Source organism: Mirounga leonina, unplaced genomic scaffold (assembly GCF_011800145.1).
Source record: "Mirounga leonina isolate KUSES-001 unplaced genomic scaffold, KU_Mleo_1.0 Mir_101799, whole genome shotgun sequence".
Lineage (NCBI taxonomy): Eukaryota > Metazoa > Chordata > Mammalia > Carnivora > Phocidae > Mirounga > Mirounga leonina.
The window spans coordinates 2,474,904-2,498,022 of NW_023270210.1; the positions used below are offsets into that span (position 1 = coordinate 2,474,904).

The window sequence follows — 23,119 nt, forward strand, 5'->3', positions numbered from 1 at the left end:
GGATGGCTGTTATCAAAAAGCCAGAAGATAAGTGTGGGTGAGGATGTGGAGAAATTGGAAGCCTTGCACACCGTTAGATGGAATGCAAAATGGTACAGCTCCTATGGAAAATGGTATAAAAGATCCTCAAAAAATTAAAAATAGAACTACCATATAATACAGCAATCCTACTCCTGGGTATATATCCAAAAGAATTGAAACCAGGATCTCGAAGAGATAAATATTAGCTCTCCGATGCTCATTATAGTACTATTCACAACGGCCAAGATGGAAACAACCTAAATACTCATTGACAGATGAATGGATAAAGGAAATGTAGTCTAACCATACAATGCAATATTATTCAGCCTTAAAAAGGAAGGAAATTCTATTATATGCAACAACATGGATGAACTTTGAAGACATTATGCTAAGTGAAATAAGCCAGGCACAGAAAGACAAATACTGCATATTCTACTTATATGAGGTACCTAAAATGGTCAAATTCAAAGATTCAAAGAGGAGAACGGTGGTTGCCAAGGGTTGGGGAAGGGGGGCAGTGGGGAGTTACTCATCCATGGGCATGAAGTTTTAGTTTAGCAAGATGAGCAAGCTCTAGAGATCCCCTACACAACACTGTACCTATAGTCAACAATAATGTATTGTACACTTAAACGTTTGCTAAGAGGGTAGATCTCACGGGCAGCGCTCTTACCACAGCAAAATAAAAATGAAAAAAAAGGCAGGAAATTCTGACATGCTATGACATGGATGAACCTTGAAGACAGTATGCTAAATGAAATCAGCCAGTCACAAAGGACACATGCTATATGATTCTACTTATATGAGGTAATTATAGTAGTCAAATTCATACACATAGAAAGTAGAATGGTAGGTGCCAGGGGCTGGGAGGAGGGGGGAATTGGGGAGTGAGTATTTGGTAGCTATAGTTTCAGTTCTACAAGATGAAAAGTTCTGGAGATGGATGGTGATGACCGTTGCCACCCACTATCCTCTTGAAAATGGGCTCAGAATAGCTCTGAATGGGAAAAATAAGACCCCAAAGAGCAACACTCATGGGGCTGGGGTTGTTAAGGTTCACATATCAGAAGCCTCATGTCTTTCTCCTTCACAAAATTATGTCTTTGAATCCATTAAAAACCAGTATGTATGCCCTCCATACACACTGGGACAAAGCCTTAAACTAAAACAACAACAACAACAACAACAACAACAACAACACCTAGGAAGAGACCAAGTGAGCCCAATCTCCTCCTTCCTGCTGGGGCAAGTCCCCAACAACTAAGTCCTGGAGGCAAAAGGAAAGGACAGTCTGTCCACTTCAAACCAGACAGAAAGACAAGTGTTTTCTCCTTTGAAAACATGGGAGATTGGCTTCTTTGTAAAGATGAAATGCAGAGCAATTCAGAGGGGTGTGTTAGGGTGTGTGGGGGTGGTCGGGGCCCTGCCTGCTGTCTTCCATGGAGTCAGTGCTAGAAACTAATATTCTCTGGCTCCATCCAAGTTCATCACTCTAGTCTGTGGACAGACAATGCCTGTGTGCACAAGAAAACTGCAAACAGGAATCAAGGCAAAATGCACTTCTCTAAAGGATTCAATCAGCTCAATCTTGTCCTTTCATAGATCTAAGGTATCTTGTTTCTGTCACTCATTCGTCTCTCTGCTTGTCTATCTCTAGGACACAGAAAGGTCCTGGCTTTGATTTTGTTGTGGCCCCTGAGAAAACCATCAGCATGCCTGCAAGTTTTAGCTTATGTTGTTCCCTCCACCTGCAGTATCTTCCCTCTTCTTGGTGAGTTCCTCAAACAAGTCCCAAGGGTAAAGGGGACCTGCAACTTGTAAAAGAGCACCCGGGTATCGGCTCACTCACCGAATGCTGGCCACTGCCAAGCAGAACCTGCACAGGACACAGCACCAGCCTCCAGGGAGCCCACCATGTAGTATGGGAGACAGACGTAGCAGGGAACTGTGGAAGTGCTTCTGGGCTCTGAGGAAGGTAAACCCGGAGCAGGGAGGCTGGCCCGAGGTGATCCCTGAGCCAAGTTCTCAAGGCCACAGAGGAGTGAGTCTAGCACGGGGGTTGGGTGTCCTGAAAGACATTCCATGGCCAGCGATGGGAAGGACAAGGTGATGACACAAAGCCAGCATGTTCTGGCAACTGTGACAAGTTGTGTCGCAGCGAGTGTGAAGCAAGACTAGGAGCAAAGTTGAGAATAGGAAGGGGCTGCGTGCCAGGTTAAGGGGTTATACTAAGAGGAGATGGGGGAGCCCCAGGAAGTTGTAAGCAGGGTGAGTGTTAAGATTGGAAGCAACACTCTGGCTGCAGTGTGGAGAAGGGATTTTACCCAAGTCTAAGGCTTTGGGCATGCTGGGGAGGGGAAAGAGCAAATCGAAGAAAAGAAATAATACTGCCTGAAAAGATGCTAAATGTCAAGTCCTTTTACATCTAAATATATTATACCATGAAGATCCCCAAAGCGCTCAGTTAGGTCCCGTTCAACAAAGGAGAAACCCAGGCTCAGAGAGGTCAACTGACTTGCCACAAGTCAGGCAGATGTTACGCAGCCAAGGCAGGCGAGGTTGTTCTTCCTACTCTGCCGGGCTGCCACCCTGCACGCTGGCTGGGAAATAGGGTGTGGAGAGACATGATGTATAAGGACTAGCAGAGGCAAAACTGGGCAGGAGGCTCAGATGCCAGGTTGAGTCTGGACTTTACTGAACAGTCACACGAGAAAAGGGCAAAAGGTCAGCAAACACTTTCACTTAATGGATGTTAATATATTTCATGCCTTTCTCAGCCTGAGAAACTTATGCTCTGTCCCCTGCCTCCCTAAATACTGCCCCAGTGCCCAGAGGGGAAGCAGGTAAGGGCCGAGAACCCTTTTACACTGGGCTAGTTGCAGAGGGCAGATCCTGGATCTCTAGTTCCAGTGCTTTAGCCCATACCTTTGCACACCCCCCCTTGTAATTCTCCAAGCATGCATGAAACCAGGAGCTGGTTCTTTGAAAAGATCAACAAAATCGATAAACTTTTGGCAAGACTCGTTAAAAAAAGAGAGGACCCAAATAAGCAAAATAACTAATGAAAGAGGAGAAATAACAACCAACACCAGAGAAATACAAACAATCGTAACAGAAGATTATGAAAAAATATATGCCAAAAAATTGAACAACTCAGAAGAAATGGGTAAATTCCTAGAAACATATAACCTACCAAAACTAAACAGGAAGAATTAGAAAATTGGAACAGACCAATTACCAGCAACGAAATTGAATCAGCAATCAAAAAACTCCGAACAAGCAGAAGTCCGGGACGAGACAGCTCCACAGGTAAATTCTACCTATTCTTCTCAAGTTATTCCAAAAAATACAAGAGCAAGGAATACTCCCAAATTCATTCTATGAGGTCAGTGTCACCCTGATCCCAAAACCAGATAAAGACACCACAGAAAAAGAGAACCACAGACCAATATCTCTCACGAATATAGATGCAAAAAATCCTACACAAAACCTTAGCAAACCTAATTGAACAATACATTAAAAAAAAATCATACACCACTATCAAGTAGGATTTATTCCTGGGATGCAAGGGTGGTTCCATATTTGCAAATCAATCAACATGATATATCACATGAATAAAAGAAAGGATAAAAGCCATATGATTATTTCAATAGATGCAGAAAAAGCATTTGACAAAGTACAACCCCCATTCATGATAAAAACTCTCAACAAAGTAGGTCTAGAGGAAACATGCCTCAATATAATAAGGGCCTTACATGGAAAACCCACAGCTAACATCATACTCAATGGGGAAAAACTGAAGCTTTTCTCCTAAGGTCAAGAAGAAGACGACAAGGATGTCCACTCTCACCACTTTATTCAAACATACTCCTGTAAGCCCTAGCCACAGCAATCAGACAACATAAAGAAATAAAAGGCATCCAAACTGGAAGGAAGAAGTGAAACTCGTGTTATTTGCATTTGACATGATACTATAAATAGAAAACCCTAAAGAGTCCACCGAAAAACTATGAGAACTGATAAATGAATTCAGTGAAGTTGCAGGATATAATATCAATGTATAGAAATCTCTTGCAGTCTTATACACCAATAATGAAGCAGCAGAAAGTGAAATTAATAAAACACTCCCATTTACAATTGCACCAAAACAACAAAATATCTAGGAATACACTTAACCAAAAAGGTGAAAGACCTGTACTCTGAGAACTATAAAAAGTGAGGAAAGAAATCCAAGATGATGCAAAGAATGGAAAGACATTCCATTCTGATGGGTGGGAAGAACAAATATTGTTAAAATGTCCATACTACCCAAAAGCAATCTACACATTTAATGCCATCCCTATCAAAGTACCAACAGCATTTTTCACAGAAGTAGAACAAACAATTCTAAAATTTGTACGGAACCATGAAAGACCTCAAATAGCCAAAGCAATCTTGAAAAAAACCAAACAAAACTGGAGGTATCATAATCCCAGATTTCAAGTTATATTACAAAGTGGTAATAATTAAAACAGTATGGTACTGGCATTAAAACAAACCACATAGATCCATAAAACAGAAGAGAAAACCCAGAAATAAACCCACAACTATGTGGTCAATTAATCTCCGACAAAGCAGGAAAGGATATCCAATGGGAAAAAGACAGTCTCTTCAACAAATGGTGTTGGGAAAATTGGACAGCCACATGCAGAAGAATGAAACTGGACCATTTCCTTACACCACACACAAAAATAGACTCAAATTGATGAAAGAGCTAAATGTGAGACAGGAGTCCATTAAAATCCTAAAGGAGAACACAGGCAGCAACCTCTTGGACCTCAGCCGCAGAAAGAAAGAAAAAGGAACCCTCTTGCACTATTGGTAGGAATGCAAACTGGTGCAGGCACTCTGGAAAACGGTATGGAGGTTCCTCAAAAAATTAAAAATAGAACTATCTTATGATTCAATAATTGCACTACTGGGTATTTACCCAAAGAACAAAAATAAAAATTCAAAGGGATCCATGCACACTGATGTTTATAGCAGCATTATTTACAACAGCCAAGATACTGAAACGGTCCAAGTGTCCATCGACAGATGAATGGACAAAAAAGGTGTGGTATATACACAATGGAATATTACTCAACCACCAAAAAGAATTAAATCTTGCCATTTGCAATGACATGGATGGAGCCAGAGAATATTTTGCAAAGCAAAATAAATGAGAGAAACACAAATACCATATGATTTCACTCATATGTGGGATTTAAGAAACAAAATAAATGAGCATGGGAGGGTGTTAAAAAGAGAGGCATACCAAGAAACAGACTCTTAACTATAGAGAACACACTGATGGTCACCAGAGGGGAAGTAGGCGAGGGGATGAGTTACATAGGTGATGGGGAGTAAAGACTGCACTTATCATGATGGAAAAAAAAAAACAAATAAATTTTTAAAAAAGAAAAAAAGAAAAAAAACAGTCTCCAAGCACCCCTCACACTCCCAAAACTCTTGTGTGACTTTGCTCACGACAGTATCTCGGCCTGAGTGTTTGGGTGTCAAAAAGAGTATATTTTAATGACCTCTCTCTCCCTCATGCTCGCTCATTATCTCTTTCACTCCCTTCGAAGTCCGTTCCCAAGCCTCCACCTCACCTTCCTGGGCTGCTTTTAGCCAGAAGAGAAGAGATCCTCTCTTAAAATCTGTTCGGGGGAGAGGGCGGTGCTCTAGAATGGACACCCTCAAAGGAAGAGCCTCAGCTGGATTCGGTTTCTAAGTACCAGTCGTCCAAACCTCTGTGACATTCCCGTTCCCTTCTCTGGGTCTCAGTCGCCCCTTGAGTACAGTCTCCGCTCTGACACGAAAGGTCACGGTCTTCTCTGGCCCCTCTGGCCCTAATTCAGAAAGGCCCCTACCGAAGGCCCCACCCAGCCCCCTACCCTCCCGCCCAGCAGCCGATAGAACGCAGCCTCCAAGGGCGAGGTCGTGATCCTCACCCGTCCGTAGGTGATCCCCTGGTCAGCCTCAGCGCGCCTTCAGCTTGCACCCAAAGACCTACGGCCCCGGGAGCCACCCTTTTCTCCCCGTCCGCATGAGCAGAGGATCTGCCGAGACGCCTCCGCCAAGAGGATTGGCTCAGCTCGGCGCCAGCTCAGCCAATCGGCGCTCATAACATGATTCTGCCCAATGAAGCCAGGTCTCGGCTGTGAGCGCACAGCCCCCAAGCCCTGGGCCTGGCTTTTGTCCGGTTAGCCCCACCCACCACAGCCCTACGCCAATGGGGAGCAGCGGCGGCAAGCGGGCCGCCAATGGGGAGCGGCGCCGCGCGCGCGGGGCGGTGGGAACGGCGCCGAGTCAGTAGGTACGTCGGTTGCCGTAACAACGGGCAGCGGGGTCCATCGGCAATGGTGAGTGGGGGCGGCCCTTTGGTGCCCCGCGCCCAGAGGCCAAGCTCTTTCCAGGCCTCATCTGGCCCTGCCAGCTCTCCTGCTCCGTTCTCGGCTTTGGAGTGACCCTACTTCCTCTGAGCTCTTTCCCGGAAGGGTAGGGTAGAGATGCCGGCCGCCCAGCTGGGCCTGTGATTCTCCGCTGTCTCCCCGTCATCCAGTCTGCGCCCCCCACCCCATCCCTCGGGCTCCCCTGGCCTTCCCCTGCCAGCGCCCTCGGTGACCGCCCTTGGTCGGAGAAAACTCGGGTTACCTGCATGCCCTGACCCTTCAGACCCTGGCCGCCTTGCGCTACCAAAGTTTACCCACAGAAACGGGGAGGGGGGGGGAGGTTTATTATGTTTGTTAACGTGCATTCTAAATAAGTACAGGGACATTCGGGAGACGTTTTGAGCTTCTTGACGGAGGCACAGAGGTGTCGAGTGGATTGAGTTTTATTATTCGGTATTGGCAGAACATACACCTTAGCTACGTAGTAATATTTAGCCAAATGTAGAAGTAATCACAAAGTCGGAGTACATAGAGGGAAGCGGACTACTGCGAGCAGGTGTTGTAAGGACATTTCTAGACTTAGGATCCCCAAATTCAAGGACAGCTGATTATCTGTACAGTTATCCACAGTCAGCTCCTTGGCTAGATCTCTTTGGGGATGATTTTCAATAAGAGATGCCCAAAGGAACAAGGGGTCTCCTTGCTTCTAGAAACAATAGGAAAGAAGAGGGAGGGATAGAGGTGCATGGAAAAGATTCATTGTTCTTTCCAGTAAAGCATATTCTTTCCTGTTAAGCAAAGCTTTGGAATTGCTTGGTGTAAATATTTTTAAAATACTTTGTAACTATTTTATGTAAAATATGGATTGTATTACATAATATTGTGCTTCTGTGTTTGTAAAATATCTAAAGGCCTCTAACTTTAAGAAGGCAAGCATGGCATCATCTGCCCAGCGAAAAAGGATGAGTCCTAAGCCAGAGCTTACTGAAGAGCAGAAACAGGAAATCCGGGAAGCTTTTGATCTCTTTGATGCTGATGGAACTGGGACCATAGATGTTAAGGAACTTAAGGTAAGCCCTTTACATTCCCACTGTGCTGTTTTGCCTTTCCTCTACTTCTTTGTCTTCTTTCCCTGTTACTGCTCTACCCCTTTGGCCCTCTTCTCCTTGCAAAAAGTAACAGCAGAGTTTGTAGTATGCTCTGTTTTCCTGTCTTTATTTACCTCAACTGTTATAAAATAAAATTGAGCACAGATATCAATCTGCATAATGTTATAGTGTTTCCTAGTCATTTTAACGTGATTGTGTCAGATGCTGGCTTAATGCTCTCAGTGCTGTCATTTTTGCTCCTGCTAGGTTTAGATGTGCATATTGAGATAATCCTGTTTTCATTGTAGGTGGCAATGAGGGCACTGGGCTTTGAACCCAAGAAAGAAGAGATCAAGAAAATGATAAGTGAAATCGATAAGGAAGGGACAGGAAAAATGAACTTTAGTGACTTTTTGACTGTGATGACTCAGAAAATGGTAAGTTAGCTAGGATAACCAGCATATTTTCCACGCATAATAGTGAAGAAATTTGAATCTAGATATAAAAATGTCTTCACTGAAGAAAAGTTAATACAAACTGGAGGGTTCAGCTGAAAAAGGATGGTATTTATGACTGACAATTAGGATGCTTAGGTTCTACTTGGCTTTCTCCAAGGCCACAGAATCACAGGAAAAGTCCGTTTCCCCTCTGTAAACTCATGAAAGTACGACTGCTGTCACTCTTGTGATTATTTTTCTCCAACTGATACGTCACTGTGATAGCCACAAGCAGTAAAACCTGTAAACACCAGCAATATTGCACTGACTGACAAGACGAAATGCCTATACTTTAAAGGTCAAAATTCTTTTCTCTCTCATTTCTTGTTCTGGGCGGCTTTAGCCTGAGGGCAGGTTACTTCAACAGCTGTGTTTTTCATTGCACCGAATTTGGCCTTTCAGCACTTTCAAGGTTGAAGTCACCCATTGTCTGGTCCCACAGGTGTCACCATTTTACAGGATCCAGAGGGCCAAGAAAGACTCTGTCACCCGAACAATCCACCTCACTCCTCTGCATGCCTTCCCACCTAGGATGTATGTTTATGTTCCCCTTGGGCCATTGCTCTTTCATTGGCTTTCTGGCTCCTCTTTTGTGTGGCTCAGCTATGCTCGACTGGCCTGTGGAAAAGTAACTCCATGTATGTCTCAGGTCACGGGTCTGTTCCTACTCTGATAATTCTGTTGCTTTGAAAACATCTAATCATACCTATTTTTTGTGTGTGTCTACTAATTTAAGAGATCAGGAAGCTAAATGTTCTGTAACTACCTAGTAAAGCCGTCCCACATTGAGGGTTGGTTCCCAAATTGCTCTTATTAGAGGGATTCTCTCTATCTTTAGCTACCTTTCAGGAACTTCTGGAGTTTGAGTTCTTGGGGATTTTCCTTTCTTCCTCTTTTATAGTACTTGGGATCCCAATAACTCTCCATGATCCCATAACAAGTTAAATAGCCCTCTCTGTCCTCCCTGCATCTCCCTACCCCCGCCAAGAAGATCCCTCTTCCACCAGCTTAAGCAGTATATTTCCCCTAGCTTTAACTGTACCTTCTACTCCTATTTCTCTTTGGTTTGTACAGAAAGAATGTTTTATATTTCCCTTTTAGCCGCTGTGTTTATAATAATGTCACTGAGTTTGTCCTCTTCTACCCTGGGTGATGTTTGATCTCCTGTGAGCTAGGACTTATGTCATGAAGGCCATCATCAAGACCATGTAAAGGGGTTAGGTGCTAGTGGGGTTGCTGCACAAGTAATTGCTCCTGTGTTTTCTGTTTTACTTGTTAAGTCTGAGAAAGATACCAAAGAAGAAATTCTGAAAGCTTTCAAGCTCTTCGATGATGATGAAACTGGGAAGATATCATTCAAAAATCTAAAGCGTGTGGCCAAGGAGTTGGGTGAGAACCTCACTGATGAGGAGCTACAGGTTTGTAAGGCATCAGACTGGAGCTCAATTCCTGCTTGGAGCCCCTGTGTGACTTCTCGGAGTTTCATTTTCTCTGATGTGAGCCCCACTGAAGGAAAAGTAGTGTTCTCTTGTCCCTCTGTTGACCACTTAATTTCTCCTTTGATAGCGTGACAAATCTATGTGCCCTGCTCCCAGAAAAATGCACACATGTACAATTTTACTTACTATTTTAGGTTTTAGGAATTCCCCTGGACAGGATGATCTTCAAGTTCCCTTCTAGATGATATGTGTGACAAAGTATTGCTTGATTTTTAAATAATTTTTTGGGAACCAAGCTGTTATAAAAAGCGTATATTTGCATTGGGTGGACCACAACTGTCTATTCATGCAACATTATAAAGACCTATTGCTCAGTTATATTTTAGTTTTATTTATGAATTAATCTAAGCTGAGCCTTCATTATCCTGCAGGAAATGATCGATGAGGCTGATCGAGATGGAGATGGAGAAGTCAATGAGCAAGAGTTCCTGCGCATCATGAAAAAGACCAGCCTTTACTAAAATCAGTCTCTTCTTTTCATATTGTGTGAAACCTGGGTTTTGAGAACATAAACTATTTTCTCCTACTGACCTACCTGTATAACTTTAGTAACAATCTTGAATCTCTTTTAGGTATTTGAAAGTGTTCTTTGACATTTAAGTTCTCTTTAAGGTGACCTGCTGATTGCTTCAATTCCCCAGAGCAAAACAAAAGCACATTACGGTGGTGAAAAGGGTCTTAAAGCTTTCACCCACCTGCATTTCTGCCTTGTATCACCTCACTCTTGTCATGCATTTCCACACTGATGCCACCCAGAACGACTTCTTAGACAAGCACATGTTGTATCCAAGCCACCAGAAGCAGGGGGCATCTCCTTGATGTTTCTAGTTATAACTGACACCTGAGTGCCGCTTTCTCTTTTATAAAACCCAGTGAATTTACTCACGTGCATTTGGATGTGTGTTTGTGCTATTTGTTTTGTCTTAAAAATAAAGCCTTTCTTATTTTAAGCTTTTGTTCTCTAGGGATGAGTTCTTTGGCCTTGACTATGAGTTCATCTTCTAAACCACGTGTTGAAGGCAGCCTGGTAGATCCCCAACTCCTTCCCAGCCCATGGACAGAAAATGAAATCATCCTTTACTATTGACTTGAATTGTTTCTTGCCTTGGGAATCTGTCAGGGTTAAAACTAGCAGAATCTCCATTTCACCTACACCTAAATGCTGCCTTAAAAATAGTTTGGGCAAAGTGTAAGGCTGAGAGTCCTATTGGTAATTTGTGCTTGGACAAATTGGGGGCAGGCAAGTTACTATGACAGTAGGTTGAATTTAACCAACCTCTGGTCACTGTCTCAGAACTCAGTGTTAGATTGGGCTGAGTGACCTTGTCCAGCCCCCTCTTAGCCCTACATAGGATGACCTATAAGAGAAGCCCTGGCAGATAAAGTCTCTGCCCCAGGCTGAGGGTGGGGAACAAGAAGGGCCAAGGGGAAATGGAAAACCTGGAGATGGAGAGAATAGATTTCAAACTTCTGGGGGCATCCTAATCCCAGGATAGGGTTACCTGATTTAGATAGCAAAGAAAACACCTAAGGGAATGACAATTTTTTTTAGTATAAATATATCCCATTTGGACTTTTTGTTATTTATCCATTGTTGATCTGAAATTTACCTTTACTTGGATTTCCTGTATTTCAAGTGGTACCCCTACATGGGAAGCAGGTAAAGAGGCATGACCCTGGGCCTCATCCCTGGACACTGGCATCCTGAAGGACTTGGGAACCCTGCAGACAAGCCTCCTGCAGAGGGATCATTCCCTGAGAAACACTGGAGTGTGGTGGGGAGAGCGCAGAGTAGCCTCAGACCTGGGTTCTCTCATGGGCTCCACCACTTTCTGGCTGGGTAATTGGGGACAAGTTCCTTCTCCAAGTGCCTTGGTTTCCTTGTCTGCATAGTGGGGATAAGAGTTGTGCTTAAGTCAGAGTCACTGAGGACCCAAGGCAGAGTCACACAAAGGGCCAAGAAGGCATTTCAGAAGTGTTTGTTCTCAATCTCATTTCCTTGGTGTGATTGTCACATAGCTTTGTTGTTAGATGTGGGTCTGTGAAGTTTTTATGTTTACTGTCCCCCAAAGCTGAGTTGATAGCATTTACCGGGAGGGTTTGACCTTTGTCATGCTGCTGTTTTCTAATAAGAGGCATATGATCTGATAAAAGACATACAATATTGGAAAGGAATGAGAAGCCTGGGCCCTACTTCCTATTTTACTGTTAACCGTCACCCTGGAAACATTCTTATCTCCTCCTTCTTAATGTTCTTATAAATGAAATAGAGTCAGGAATATTGGGGGAAGGGAGAGTGATAAGTAACATGTTATCGTTAAGGATAAAAACAAGCATAACGTACTCATACTGGTGCCTGCCAGCCATTTTAAAATAGGTTTGCCATTGCTCAGTGGAAGGGATGGGGACAGGGGGAGCAGCACAGATCAGTGGGTGTGGGACTGGAAGAGAGTCATATGGGGGGCAAGAATATGGGGACAGCGAAGCAGCTGGGACTGCTTCATGGGGAGGTAGAAAAGGGAGCTGCAAGAGGTGGGGGAATGTGGATGGAGAGAGGGCTGGGGTCAGTTTATGAAGGGCTGGACCAGATAGTTGAAGGGAATGGAGGGGATGGGGAAGAAATGGTAGGAGAGGTCAATGCAGGTGCAGATGATGTAGAGAGTTGTAGAGCGGGTGGAGGGTAATGTGGAGGGAGGGGACAGAGTCAGCTTAGGTGGGGTTGGACCAAGTGGTGTAAGGGAGATGGCAGGGCGTGGGGACAGAGAAGTAGAAGAAGTTTCTGTGAGGCCAGACCAGGGAAATGTAGGAGTAATTAGGTAAGATGTGGAGGGTGGAGGGTGGATACGGAGGGAGAGACAGACTACTCTGCCGACTCAGTTCATGGGGAGGATCTATAGAGCTGGAGGGGAATGGAGGACGAGGGGAAGGGAGAAAGAGGGAACAGGAGTCTACTAGAGAGATGTATGGAGAGTAGGGTAGGATGGAGTGAGGGAGGTAGGAGAGGTCAGTTCAACTGGGGAAGAATTAGAAAGATCCTGGAGAGTGAGAAGGGGTTGGGAAGTAGAGGGCCCAAGGCCAGTCCACTAGGGCAGGAAAGAGTGATTAGGTGGGGGGAGAGAGAAAGGGGAGAGAAAGGGAGCAGGGGTTAGTTTCTATATAGATGGCCCAGCGCTGTAGGTGCTTGGAGGGGGGTGATGGGGTGATGGGGAGGTGGGGGGAGCTGAAGTGGGTTCACCTGGGGCTGGGCCAGGGAGCTGTAGGGGAGTGGGGTGGGATTTGACATAGAGAGCACAGAGATTGGTTCATGAGATTGGGGGGGAAGGGAGGAAGAGATTCCTTCATGTGGAGTTGAGGGGAATGAAGAGCAGAGGTAATTTCATATGCGGGTGGAGTAGAGAAGTGTAGGGGTGTGGTAGGATGGAGAGCAAGAGACAGCATTCCATGTTGAGCTGGATATTGGGAAGGAGAGGCAGCTGAAGTTGGCTGATGTGCCATGGACCAGAGAGAGTCATAGGGAGGTGGCAGGGAAGTGGATAAAGAGGAAGCAGAAGTGCCTTCATATGGAGCTGGGACAGAGAGGTGTAGGGGGTGGAAGGGTGGGGATGGAGAGGGAGCTGTGGTCACTTCCTATGAGGATGCAGCAGAGAGATCCAGGGAGATGATGAGAATGGGGGCTTTAGGGGAAGGATGGAAAAGGAGAAGTCGGTTCCTGTTGGGCCTTGTGGGCCTCCTTAGTAACTCAGGGATATAGTGAACTTCCTTGAAAGAACTCTGCAGTGGAATAGTCTTTTCTTTGCTCCAAAGTGTTCCAACTGCTGGGAAGAGCTGCTTTAATCAATAGCCATACTTAGCCTTGATATAAGTAAAATCTATCTCAGCAAGTTGTTTAAAGAAAGGAGGTAGCTCAATCCCTCTCTTTCAGACATGGAATTGATGCTGGACCTAGGATGTTGATAGGGCATTAAAGGGCAGAAATGTATATTGACTGCCTTGGGGTGCCTCTTGGGTTCTGTTCACCTTCTATCAGATTTTATTTTATTTTTTAAGATTTTATTTATTTGTCAGAGAGAGAGAGCGCAAGAGAGCGCACAAGCAGGGGGAGTAGCAGGCAGAGGGAGAAGCAGGCTTCCCACTGAGAAAGGAGCCCCCACTCAGGACTTGATGCGGGGCTCGATCCCAGAACCCTGGGATCATGACCTGAGCCAAAGGCAGATGCTTAACCCACTGAGCCACTCAGGTGCCCCTTCTATCAGATTTTAAGTGCTTGTTTTTGTCACACTTTCAAATACTGAGAGTTTTGGCAGCACGCTCAAAGGGAGTAATACACTCAAAGCAGCATTTTACCAACAATTACAACTCAGGCACATCTCCACAGTCATCTCACTACACACTGAAATGTCCCTTTGACTAGAACTGCTTGCTCCCTCATGAATCCAAGTTCCTGCACAGTCCAGGTACTACCTTTTTTTTTTGAGCCCTCCATGGCCATTGTGGTAATTGTCGTGTAGCAAGTGGCTCCCTCCTCCACTCCATGTCTCAAGACCTGCTCAGCTCAACACCCTATATTCTAGAGGTCCCTGGAGCATTGCACATCTTCAGCTGTAGCAAAAGGAGTCAGTTTGTATTGATCACAGCTGTGAAGCAGTTAACGCTATTCTAGTGGGCCATGCTGTGACATAGTGGACACATTTAGTGACGCAAATGTCCACCAGGGGCCGCTAAAACTCTCACAGAGGCTCCATCACCACGAGAACTTGTCTTCTCTAGCTTTTCCCTGCTGACCCCCCCGTCTTCTCTTCTAAGCCTCCCGGTAACCACTGCCTTTCTCCTTTTGCTTTCTGATTGCTACCATTTAGAGGCTTGTAATTTTCTTTTCTTTTCTCCTCTTTGCCCTGAACATCTAGTAATGTCACCAAGATTACCCTACCGTAGTCACTCTGATCCACCCCTTCCTTTTTCATTTCTGAAGCTACTACCACAACCCACATTTGGATGGGTGTAATGTCCTTCCTTCCTCGCCATCATGGGACCTGGGATCTCTACAATGCTGTGTCTGCCCCTGTCTAGACTTCCTGGCAACTATTCACTCCTTGGAGTCCCTGGGATCCAACAACCTCACCACTCGCCTGGATTTCCTGCCATCTCGCCTCTCTTCCCTCCAGTCTTTTTGAGCTTGAAAATCAATCCTCTTGCAGGAATATGCCAACAAAAGAGGATTTATTTTCTTTCAGAAAGTTGCTCTTTTTCTTCCTTGCACTGACTAAAAGGCTTTTTACTTATCTGTCTTCGGCAGTTTTTGAAAGCTTCAATCCATTTTCAGCTTTAGCCTCCCTGAGATTTTTCTTTGCAATCCACATCATTGCTTTTTTTAAAAAATGCATTATTAGATGTGTTCTCTCCTTCTAACTTTTACATTTATTTATTTATTTATTCATTCAACCAATACTTAACAAGCACCCAGGCCTTGACCCCAGGCCCTGAAGTGAAAGAAATACGCAGTTCCTAGCTTCATGGGATTTATACTCTAGTGAATGATTGAGGGGGTGCTATTTTAGACAGGGTGGTGAGGGAAGATCTCTCTGTGGAGATGATGTTCTAGCAAAGATCTGGGGCCATGTGGGGATCTGGAGAAAGAGTACCAGGCAGAGAAAATACAAAGTGCAAAGTCCCTGAGGCAGCAGCGAGCTTAGTGTGAGTGAGGAACAATGAGGAGGCTCATGCCGCTGCAGCGAAGTAAGCAAAGTGCAAAATGGCAAGTTGCAGAAGGAGGCAGGGGTTGGTTAAGTTAAGGACTTGTAAACTCCAAAAGTAAGGATTATGTTGTGTGGGTGATGGGGAGTATATATCTTTTCACAGTATTAGCTCATTTAGAGGGCTCCCTGCATAGCTACATGGCTGACGTAGAATTTTTGTAAAGATCTTATTTATTTGTCAGAGAGAGAGAGAGAGAGAGAGAGAGCACAAGCAGGGGGAGTGACAGGCAGAGGGAGAAGCAGGCTCCCTGCTGAGCAAGGAGCCCAATGCGGGACTCAATCCCAGTACCCTGGGATCATGACCCGAGCCAAAGGCAGACGCTTAACTGACTGAGCCACCCACGTGTTCCATGACAGAATTTTTTTTTTAATTTGGATTAGTTGAGATTGAGAAATTTCTGGGACAACTCTGAAATGTGAAGCGATAGAGGCAAATTTCTCCTTTTTAGAATCCCCATCTTTCAGCAGCCACATTCCCTTCTAGAGTCTCTGGCAGTGGGATCACAAATTATGCTCTGTGCTATTTTACTTCCTGCCTTTTTCCCAGGTGCTCAAAATGTCATGATTATTTTCTCCCAAGTTCTGGTTATTTTCTTGCCCCACAGCCAGTTATCTCTTGCTGGTCAGGTTTAACAGATCATTCTAGGGACAGTGGCTTATTAACTCCCAGACCTAGGGTTTCCCAAACTCTTTGTGGTTTAGAAAGGACTTGATCCTTGCATTATGAGTGTTGGGCATGGATAATTATTACCCTATTTTGCATATAAAGCAACTGAGGCTCAGGAAGGTTAAGCATGAAAGCCAAGACTCAAGCACAGAGTTTCTGACTCTAAAGCTCATGTTCTTTCTATTCTAGCACTCTTCTCTCTAAGTAAGACAATTTGCTTCTTATTTCAATGAGTTCAAATACTTTTAAGTGGAAACTGGTTGGTTTATCCTATTCTCTTTCTCTCTGGTTTGGCTTACATGATTTCTAAATTTCTCACTTAGACTTGATTGTCTACAACACGCATCAGGATAATTACTTAAATGCACCACAGCTTCCTGCTATGGGTTTAGGCCCCCAAAGTGATTCACATGACCAGTGCAATGATTATGTATCAACTTGACTGGGTGACACGGTGTCAAACATTATTTTAGGCATTTCTCTGATGGTGTTTTGGATGAGAGTAACATTTAAATCTATAGAGTGAGGAAAGTAGATTGCTCTTCCTAATGTGGGTGGGCCTCATCCAATCAGTAGAAGGTATGCATTTAACAAAAAGGTTGACCCTTCCCCCAGTATCAGAGAAAGAATTCCTCCTTTGAACTGGAACATTGGCTTTTTCCTGCCTTCTAACTCAAACTGAAACATCAGCCCTTCTTTGCTCCAGCCTTCAGACTGGAACTGCACCATTGGTTCTGCTGGTTCTTAGACCTTCACACTCAGACTGAGACTTACACCATTGGCTTTCTTGGGCCTCCAACTTGATGATTTACCCTGCAGATCTCTATAATTGTGTGAGCCAATTCCTTATAATCCATCCATCCATCCACCTCTGTCTCTCTCTGTCTCTGGATAGATAGATATAATATAATTATATGTATACGTATAATCTATTGGTTCTGTTTCTCTGGAGAACCCCAAATAATACAGCCAGCAGAGGGCAATCTCCTATCAAACATTGCCTGTTTCCCATTTGGAACTCTTAGACAATTGTTCTCTTCAAAGGGGAGAAAATCTTTCTAATTCTTTTTTTCCCCTCCCGACAAAAGAAGGTAACTTCAGAGAGAGAAAGGAGCATAAAGAGCTGTTGGTATATGTGATAGGAAAAGGTCATCCCCAGAACAGGTCTGAAATGCATTCTGCATGAAATAGACACCAAAGTTCTGCTGGAAATCAAAGACCATATTATAATCAGTCGGATAAGCTATAAGGCAAGATTTCACAGGTAGAACTTCTCTAACAGAAAGAACAATGGAATGAGTGGGAAGAAGGATGGAAACTGACATTACTGACATAGTTTATGTGTATACATTATATATAGTCTTACATTCATACCTATGTAAGAATATAAATGCAGAAAACAAGGTCTGGAAGGAGGCACACCAAACTTTTAATAGTGGTTTTCTCTGGAGAGAGGAAGGTGCTTGGAGGGGGCTAGAGTGAAGTGGATTTCTTCCTTTTATTCTGTTCTGAGTATGAATTTCTTCAAGATTGTATTGATGTATGACTTATATTTTTAAGATGTTATTAAATAACACTTCACACATATTAGGGTGGTCATACTAAAAAAAAAAAGCCAGAAAATAACAAGTGTTGGTGAGGATGTAGAGACATGGGAACCCTGACACATTGCTGGTGGGAATGTAACATGGTGCAGCCACTTTGGGAAACAGTTTGGTGGTTTCTCAGGTTAAACATTGGACTATCATATGACCCAACAATTTCACTCTTAGATATATTACCAAAAGAATTGTAAGTAGGGGCTTGAAAAGATATTTGCACACCCATGTTCATAATAACATTATTCATAGTGGTCAAAAGGTCAAGTGTCCATACACAGATGAATTGATAAACACAACGTGGTATATATACACAATGGAATAGTATTTAGTTATAAAGAAGAATTAAATTTTTATATGTGCTGGGGCTCCTGGGTGGCTCAGTTGGTTAAGCGTCTGCCTTCAGCTCAGGTCATAATCTCAGGGTCCTGGGATCCAGCCCCATATCAGGCTCTCTGCTCAGCGGTGAGTCTGCTTCTCCCTCTTCCTCTCCATCTGTGATCTCTCTTGCTCTCACTCTCTCTCAAATAAATAAATAAAATCTTTAAAAAATTTTTTATATATGCTATAGCATGGGTGGATCCTGGAAACATTATACTTAGTGAAAAAGCCCAGACACAGAAGGACAAATATTATATAGTTCCATTTATATGATATACTTAGAATAAGCAATTTTACAGAGACAGAAAATAGAGATTACCAGGGGTTGGAGGAAGGAAAGAGGAGCTGTTATTTAGAGTACAGAGTTTTGCTGAGGATGATGAAAAATTTAAGTATAGATAGTGGTAATGGCTATACAACAGTGTGAATATATTTAATATCACTGAGTTGTACTCTTATGAATGGTTAAATAATAAGTATTATGTTATGCATATTTTAACCACAATTAAAACCTGAACAATTCTTTTTCTTTTAAAAAACCTTTAATTTAATTTAATTTTAAAGAGATTTTATTTATTTATTTGACAGAGAGAGACACAGCGAGAGAGGGAGCACAGGCAGGGGGAGTGGGAGAGGGAGAAGCAGGCTTTCTGCCGAGCAGAAAGCCTGATGTGGGGCTCGATCCCAGGACCCTGAGATCATGACCTGAGCCGAAGGCAGACACTTAACCAACGGAGCCACCCAGGTGCCCCTATTTTATCTTATTTCAATTAATTAACACATACTGTATTATTAGTTTCAGAGGTAGAGTTCAGTGATTCATCAGTTGCATACAACACCCAGTGCTCATTCCATCACGTACCCTCCTTAATGCCCGTCACCCAATTATCCATCCCCTCTCACCCACTACCCCTCCCTCAACCCTCAGTTTGTTTCCTAGAGTTAAGAGTCTCTTATAAAACCTGAACAATTCTTAAAAGAAAGGGGAGTTGCACCATTTAGATCCAGTTGCACCCTTTCACAAAGGAGAAAAGAGTGGCTTCTAGGGACTGCAGAGGGGTGGCCTCAGTTTTATGGATGACGTATTTGGGTGAAGCAGCAAGTGCTGAGGAAGTTTCTGACAGTTGGAATATAATAAAGATATGTGAGAATTCACTGTCATCCACTTAACGCTGAACTCCATGAGAGTGAGGACTGGATTTATCTTTGCTCATCATTGCAACCTTAGAGCCTAGCACAGTGTTTGGTGCACCATAGACACTCAATAAATATGCGTTGAATAAATGAATGAACTTCTGTGACTTGCTAATAATTTACTTTAAAAAACAATTTCTATCCTATCATTTTGGGCACCATGGGCAATTATGTGATGCACGATGAGAAGTACAAGCCTGGAATTCACATGCTTGGTTGTCATTAGCATAGAAATAGTATCTTAGTTGGGGAATGCTAACTGCTGTATCAAACAATCTCTGTATCTCAGTGAGCTGACTCAAAAAAGGATTATTTTTCACTTATGTTGGAGTTCAAAATCAGTGGGGGTGGGTTGGAGTGGGGGTTGGGCTCTACTCCACACGGACCCTTGGGCACCCAGTTTCCTTCTGTCTAGAAGCTCCACAGGCCCTAAGCACTCCAAGACTACCACTGGCTTCTTTGCACCTGGCTGACAGAGGACTGAAGACAGAGATCTTGGAGGACCATGTGTGAGGGTTGAGTGGCCAGACCTGCAAATGTCATATATCTCTTTTTCCTATACCCATTGGTCAGAACTCAGTCACATGACTACACTGAACACAAGAGATTCTGGGAAATGTGGTCTAGCTCCAAGTAAAGGAGGAAAAGGAAATGGTGTTTGATGAAAATGTAGCATCACTTATGTCATAAATAATATAGATGTGGAGAGCACTCCTGGGGTAACTGTATATATACATGCTAAGGAAAAGTTGTCCAGGACCAGAGTCTCAGGAGCTTCAGTGTTTAAGAAATGGGAAGAGGAAGGGAGGCAAAGCAAAAAGACTGAAAATAAGGAAAGTGACTGCAAGAATGTCACTAAGCGAGGGGAAAGTGTGTGAAGAGACAGATCTTAGAAAGAGAAATGTCTGCGGAAATCAGACTGTGGTGGCTTAGGAGTGGAATGTGGGTGAGAAAGTAGACTACTATAAAAGGGTAAGAAGAGAAGGGTAGTAGCTAGTGGTCATGCAGAAGAATTGTTTTGCTTTGTTTTGTTTTTTAGTGGGAGAGACTTGAGAATGTTTGAATGTTTAAAGGGAAGGCACCCCAGCAAATAAAGCCAGTGTGGTATAGGGAAAGGAACAAATATGTGACTATTGGAACAGAAGAAATGGTCTCAAATCAGACTTCAGTGTATATGGTGTTTTGATTTATGTCAGGAAAGGCGTGAAATGACAGACTATCTCTGATGTGTATACTTCAATTTTTTCAAGAAAGGACTTAAGGCAGCTTGAAAAGATACATTCTGGTGACAAAATAAAACAAGTGTAAAGAGGAAGAAAATGACATGTTGGGACAATGACGTGAAGCATGCATTTAGGTTTTATAACTGAGCATCTCTTTAATACTGACTGCTGACTTGAGATGACTTCATCAATTTATGCTGTGAACCATTAGATAATTCCACTTATGTAACTTGCTCTGCAATGTCACATCTCAGGCAGAGACTCAGATTTATTCTGGATGTTGCTAAGAGAATCACGCAATCCCTGCTCTTTGCCCCGTGTATTGTGCAACAGCCTTTGACCACAAGCAATAAAACCTGACATGAACGTTAGACAGGCACTGACTGTTCTGGCCTCAGGAACAGCTTCTAAGTCAGACAAGAAGCTCATTTTCATTTCTCTATAATCATATCTTGTTCTTGATTCCCGTGGCACCCTATAAGCCATCCCATTTACTCTGAACTCTTTCTCCTAAACTGCTAAGACGTCACACATCCTTCTGTCTACAATGTCCTCTTATTTCTCCTCTCCCCACAGCAGACTCACTCTTAGCCTACAAGATCCAGCTTACCTGTCACATGCTTTAGGGGAATTTTTCATGACTGGCCCGGGCTGGATCTGTACTCCCCTCAGTGCTCCCCCAGCCCCTGTCCTCTCTGTCATAGCTCTGGTCCTGCTAGATTAGCAAGATCACCCACTCCACTGGCCTTGTGCTTCAACTCTGCATCCTTCGGGCCCAATACCTAGCATGGTCAGAGCTGGCATACTATGTATGGGGAGACATTGTAGCAGAGAGGTAGGGATTTCTATTTAAAATCACAACTACCATTTGACCTTGGTGATGCTTACATGGGAGTGTACCCTTGTCAAATTTCTCATCAAGCTTTACACTTATGATCTGTGCGGTTTACTGGGTATAAATTATACCTTGATAAAACACTGTTAACCTAGAAAAAATTTTTAAATATTTTATTTATTTATTTGACAGAGAGAGAAAGAGAGAGAGCACGCATGAGCACAAGCAGAGGGAGTAGCAGGCAGAGGCAGAGGGAGAAGCAGGCTCCCTGCTGAGCAAGGAGCCTGATGTGCTGGGGGACTCAATCCCAGGACCCCGGGATCATGACCTGAGCCAAAGGCAGATGCTTAACCGACTGAGCCACCCAGGTACCCCTAGAAAATTTTTTTAAAAAGAAAAAAGAAGAAAAATTTCCTTAACGACCTGCAGTTGCTTTTCCTTTCCAGGGGAGTGACACAGTTTTCTCTGAGTAGATACTTCTTTGCTTAGAGAGATACTTGGCTGCCTTGGGCATGAAAGGAGAAAGTCAAAGACAGAGCTTAATTGCTCCCCACATGAAGGCAGCAGAATATGGGATTTCCTGGTGCAGCCACTTTAACACTAAAGAAAGGAGTTCCCCTAGTGCTGAAGGGCTTAGGGACTTTGCTTCGTGACACCTATCAAAGGTCTTGCATATCCACTCTTTTGTTTGGTCTTCAGGACCAATGTCAATATGGCTTCAGAGTCTTTCTGTGAAAGAAACCAACCAGGGTGATCATCTCAGCTTGGGACATGGGTGCCAACCACCAAGAAGCTTTGAGACATTGAAACCCTAGGCAGAAATATAATGGTCACAGGCACCAGGGCAGGAGAATTGTGCCAGAAGTCCCTGAGCCCACAAGACAGCAGAGGGACAGACATGCCCTGAAATGCTCCAGATGTTCAGAATTGGGTGAGCTGGGATGCAGTTCATCCAGTCTGGCTGAGCTGTAAACACAGGTTTGGGGGAAGATGAAGCTAAATTGGAGTCCTGGCATGGATACCTGGTAGCTTGTGAAACCCTGAACAAGATACTAACCTCCAAGTTTTGGGTCTCTTCTCTGTAAGATAGTCATAGTCCTTACCTCACAGGACTGGAAGCACTGAAGGATATTGTATTAGTCTGCTTGGGCTGTCATAACCAAGTACCACAGACTGGGTGCTTAAACACAGAAACATATTGTCTCCCAGTTTTGGAGGCTGTAAATCTGAGATCCAAGTGTCAGCAGAGTTGGTTGCTTCTGAGGACTTTCTCCTTGGTTTGTAGATGATCCTCTTCTCTCTGTGGCGTCACATACTCTTCTTTCTGTATGTATTTGTGTCTTAATCTCTTCTTATAAGGACACGAATCAGATTTGATTAGGGCCCACCCATAGGACCTCATTTAATTTTAATTACCCCTTTAAAGACCCTGTATCTAAATATAGTCACATTCTGAGGTAACGTTGTTGAGACTTCAACATAAATTTGGGGGGGATACAATTCATCTGTGAACAGATATCATCCCAGAGTCTGGTATGCAGGAAGTGCTCACTAAATATGTGTATAATTTTGCATGGGGATTTTCCTGTTGCCATAGAATTAGTGCCTTGGGGACAAAGAGATGGGACAAGTCCACTCTCTAAAGAATCCAGGGCAATAGGAAGCAGATCTACTCTTCAGGGCTTTCTAAGACACGAGCAGAACCGGTACTGCCATCCCCTCCCACAGACTTGCCACCACCTCAACCCTTATTCCAGTTGTATCTCTTTAATGCTGGCAGTCTCCTTTACTAGACTGGAACTCCCCAAAGCTTTGTTTTCTCCAGTTCTCTGTTCAACCCCCAGAACAACTGAGGGGACCATGACTCTGGCCATTCCTATCTTCCTGCCAAGTAGATCTCAGGCCACACTGAAGGCCTTTTTGGGTTAAGTCCCACCAGCTGCTAGT

The 23,119-nt window shown here is 43.7% G+C and overlaps 2 protein-coding genes across 7 annotated transcripts in view; one reads left to right on the top strand and one right to left on the bottom strand.

The window, feature by feature from the left end:
• NSDHL (NAD(P) dependent steroid dehydrogenase-like) overlaps positions 1-6,107 on the bottom strand; it is a 29,483-nt gene extending 23,376 nt beyond the window's left edge. The window contains exon 1 of one of the 4 annotated variants that reach the window (XM_035011641.1): positions 5,997-6,107. The gene's annotated coding sequence lies outside the window, so the exon portion shown is untranslated. Of the gene's footprint in view, positions 1-1,870; positions 2,060-5,996 lie in introns of those variants that run through there. The other 3 variants (XM_035011633.1, XM_035011616.1, XM_035011622.1) reach the window with 3 other exon arrangements.
• A 186-nt stretch (positions 6,108-6,293) lies between these two features.
• CETN2 (centrin 2) lies at positions 6,294-10,471 on the top strand. 3 transcript variants are annotated; one of them, XM_035011659.1, is made up of 5 exons: positions 6,294-6,407; positions 7,349-7,507; positions 7,834-7,962; positions 9,303-9,518; positions 9,893-10,471. In XM_035011659.1, the coding sequence occupies exons 1-5, from the start codon at positions 6,309-6,311 to the stop codon at positions 9,980-9,982; spliced, it is 693 nt and encodes a 230-aa protein (XP_034867550.1). In that variant the 5' UTR covers positions 6,294-6,308; the 3' UTR covers positions 9,983-10,471. The 3 variants fall into 3 exon arrangements, with proteins under 3 accessions (XP_034867550.1, XP_034867559.1, XP_034867564.1); XM_035011668.1 differs by having other exon boundaries at positions 9,303-9,440; XM_035011673.1 differs by having other exon boundaries at positions 6,340-6,361.
• Positions 10,472-23,119: the final 12,648 nt, after the last annotated feature.

Excerpts from the sequence above, each read along its gene's own strand:
- CETN2 (XM_035011659.1), top strand. The coding sequence starts at position 6,309 with ATGGGGAGCGGCGCCGCGCGCGCGGGGCGGTGGGAACGGCGCCGAGTC. Across the intron at positions 7,963-9,302 it reads CTGTGATGACTCAGAAAATG|TCTGAGAAAGATACCAAAGA; the intron begins GTAAGTTAGCTA and ends TTACTTGTTAAG. Across the intron at positions 9,519-9,892 it reads GGAGTTTCATTTTCTCTGAT|GAAATGATCGATGAGGCTGA; the intron begins GTGAGCCCCACT and ends ATTATCCTGCAG.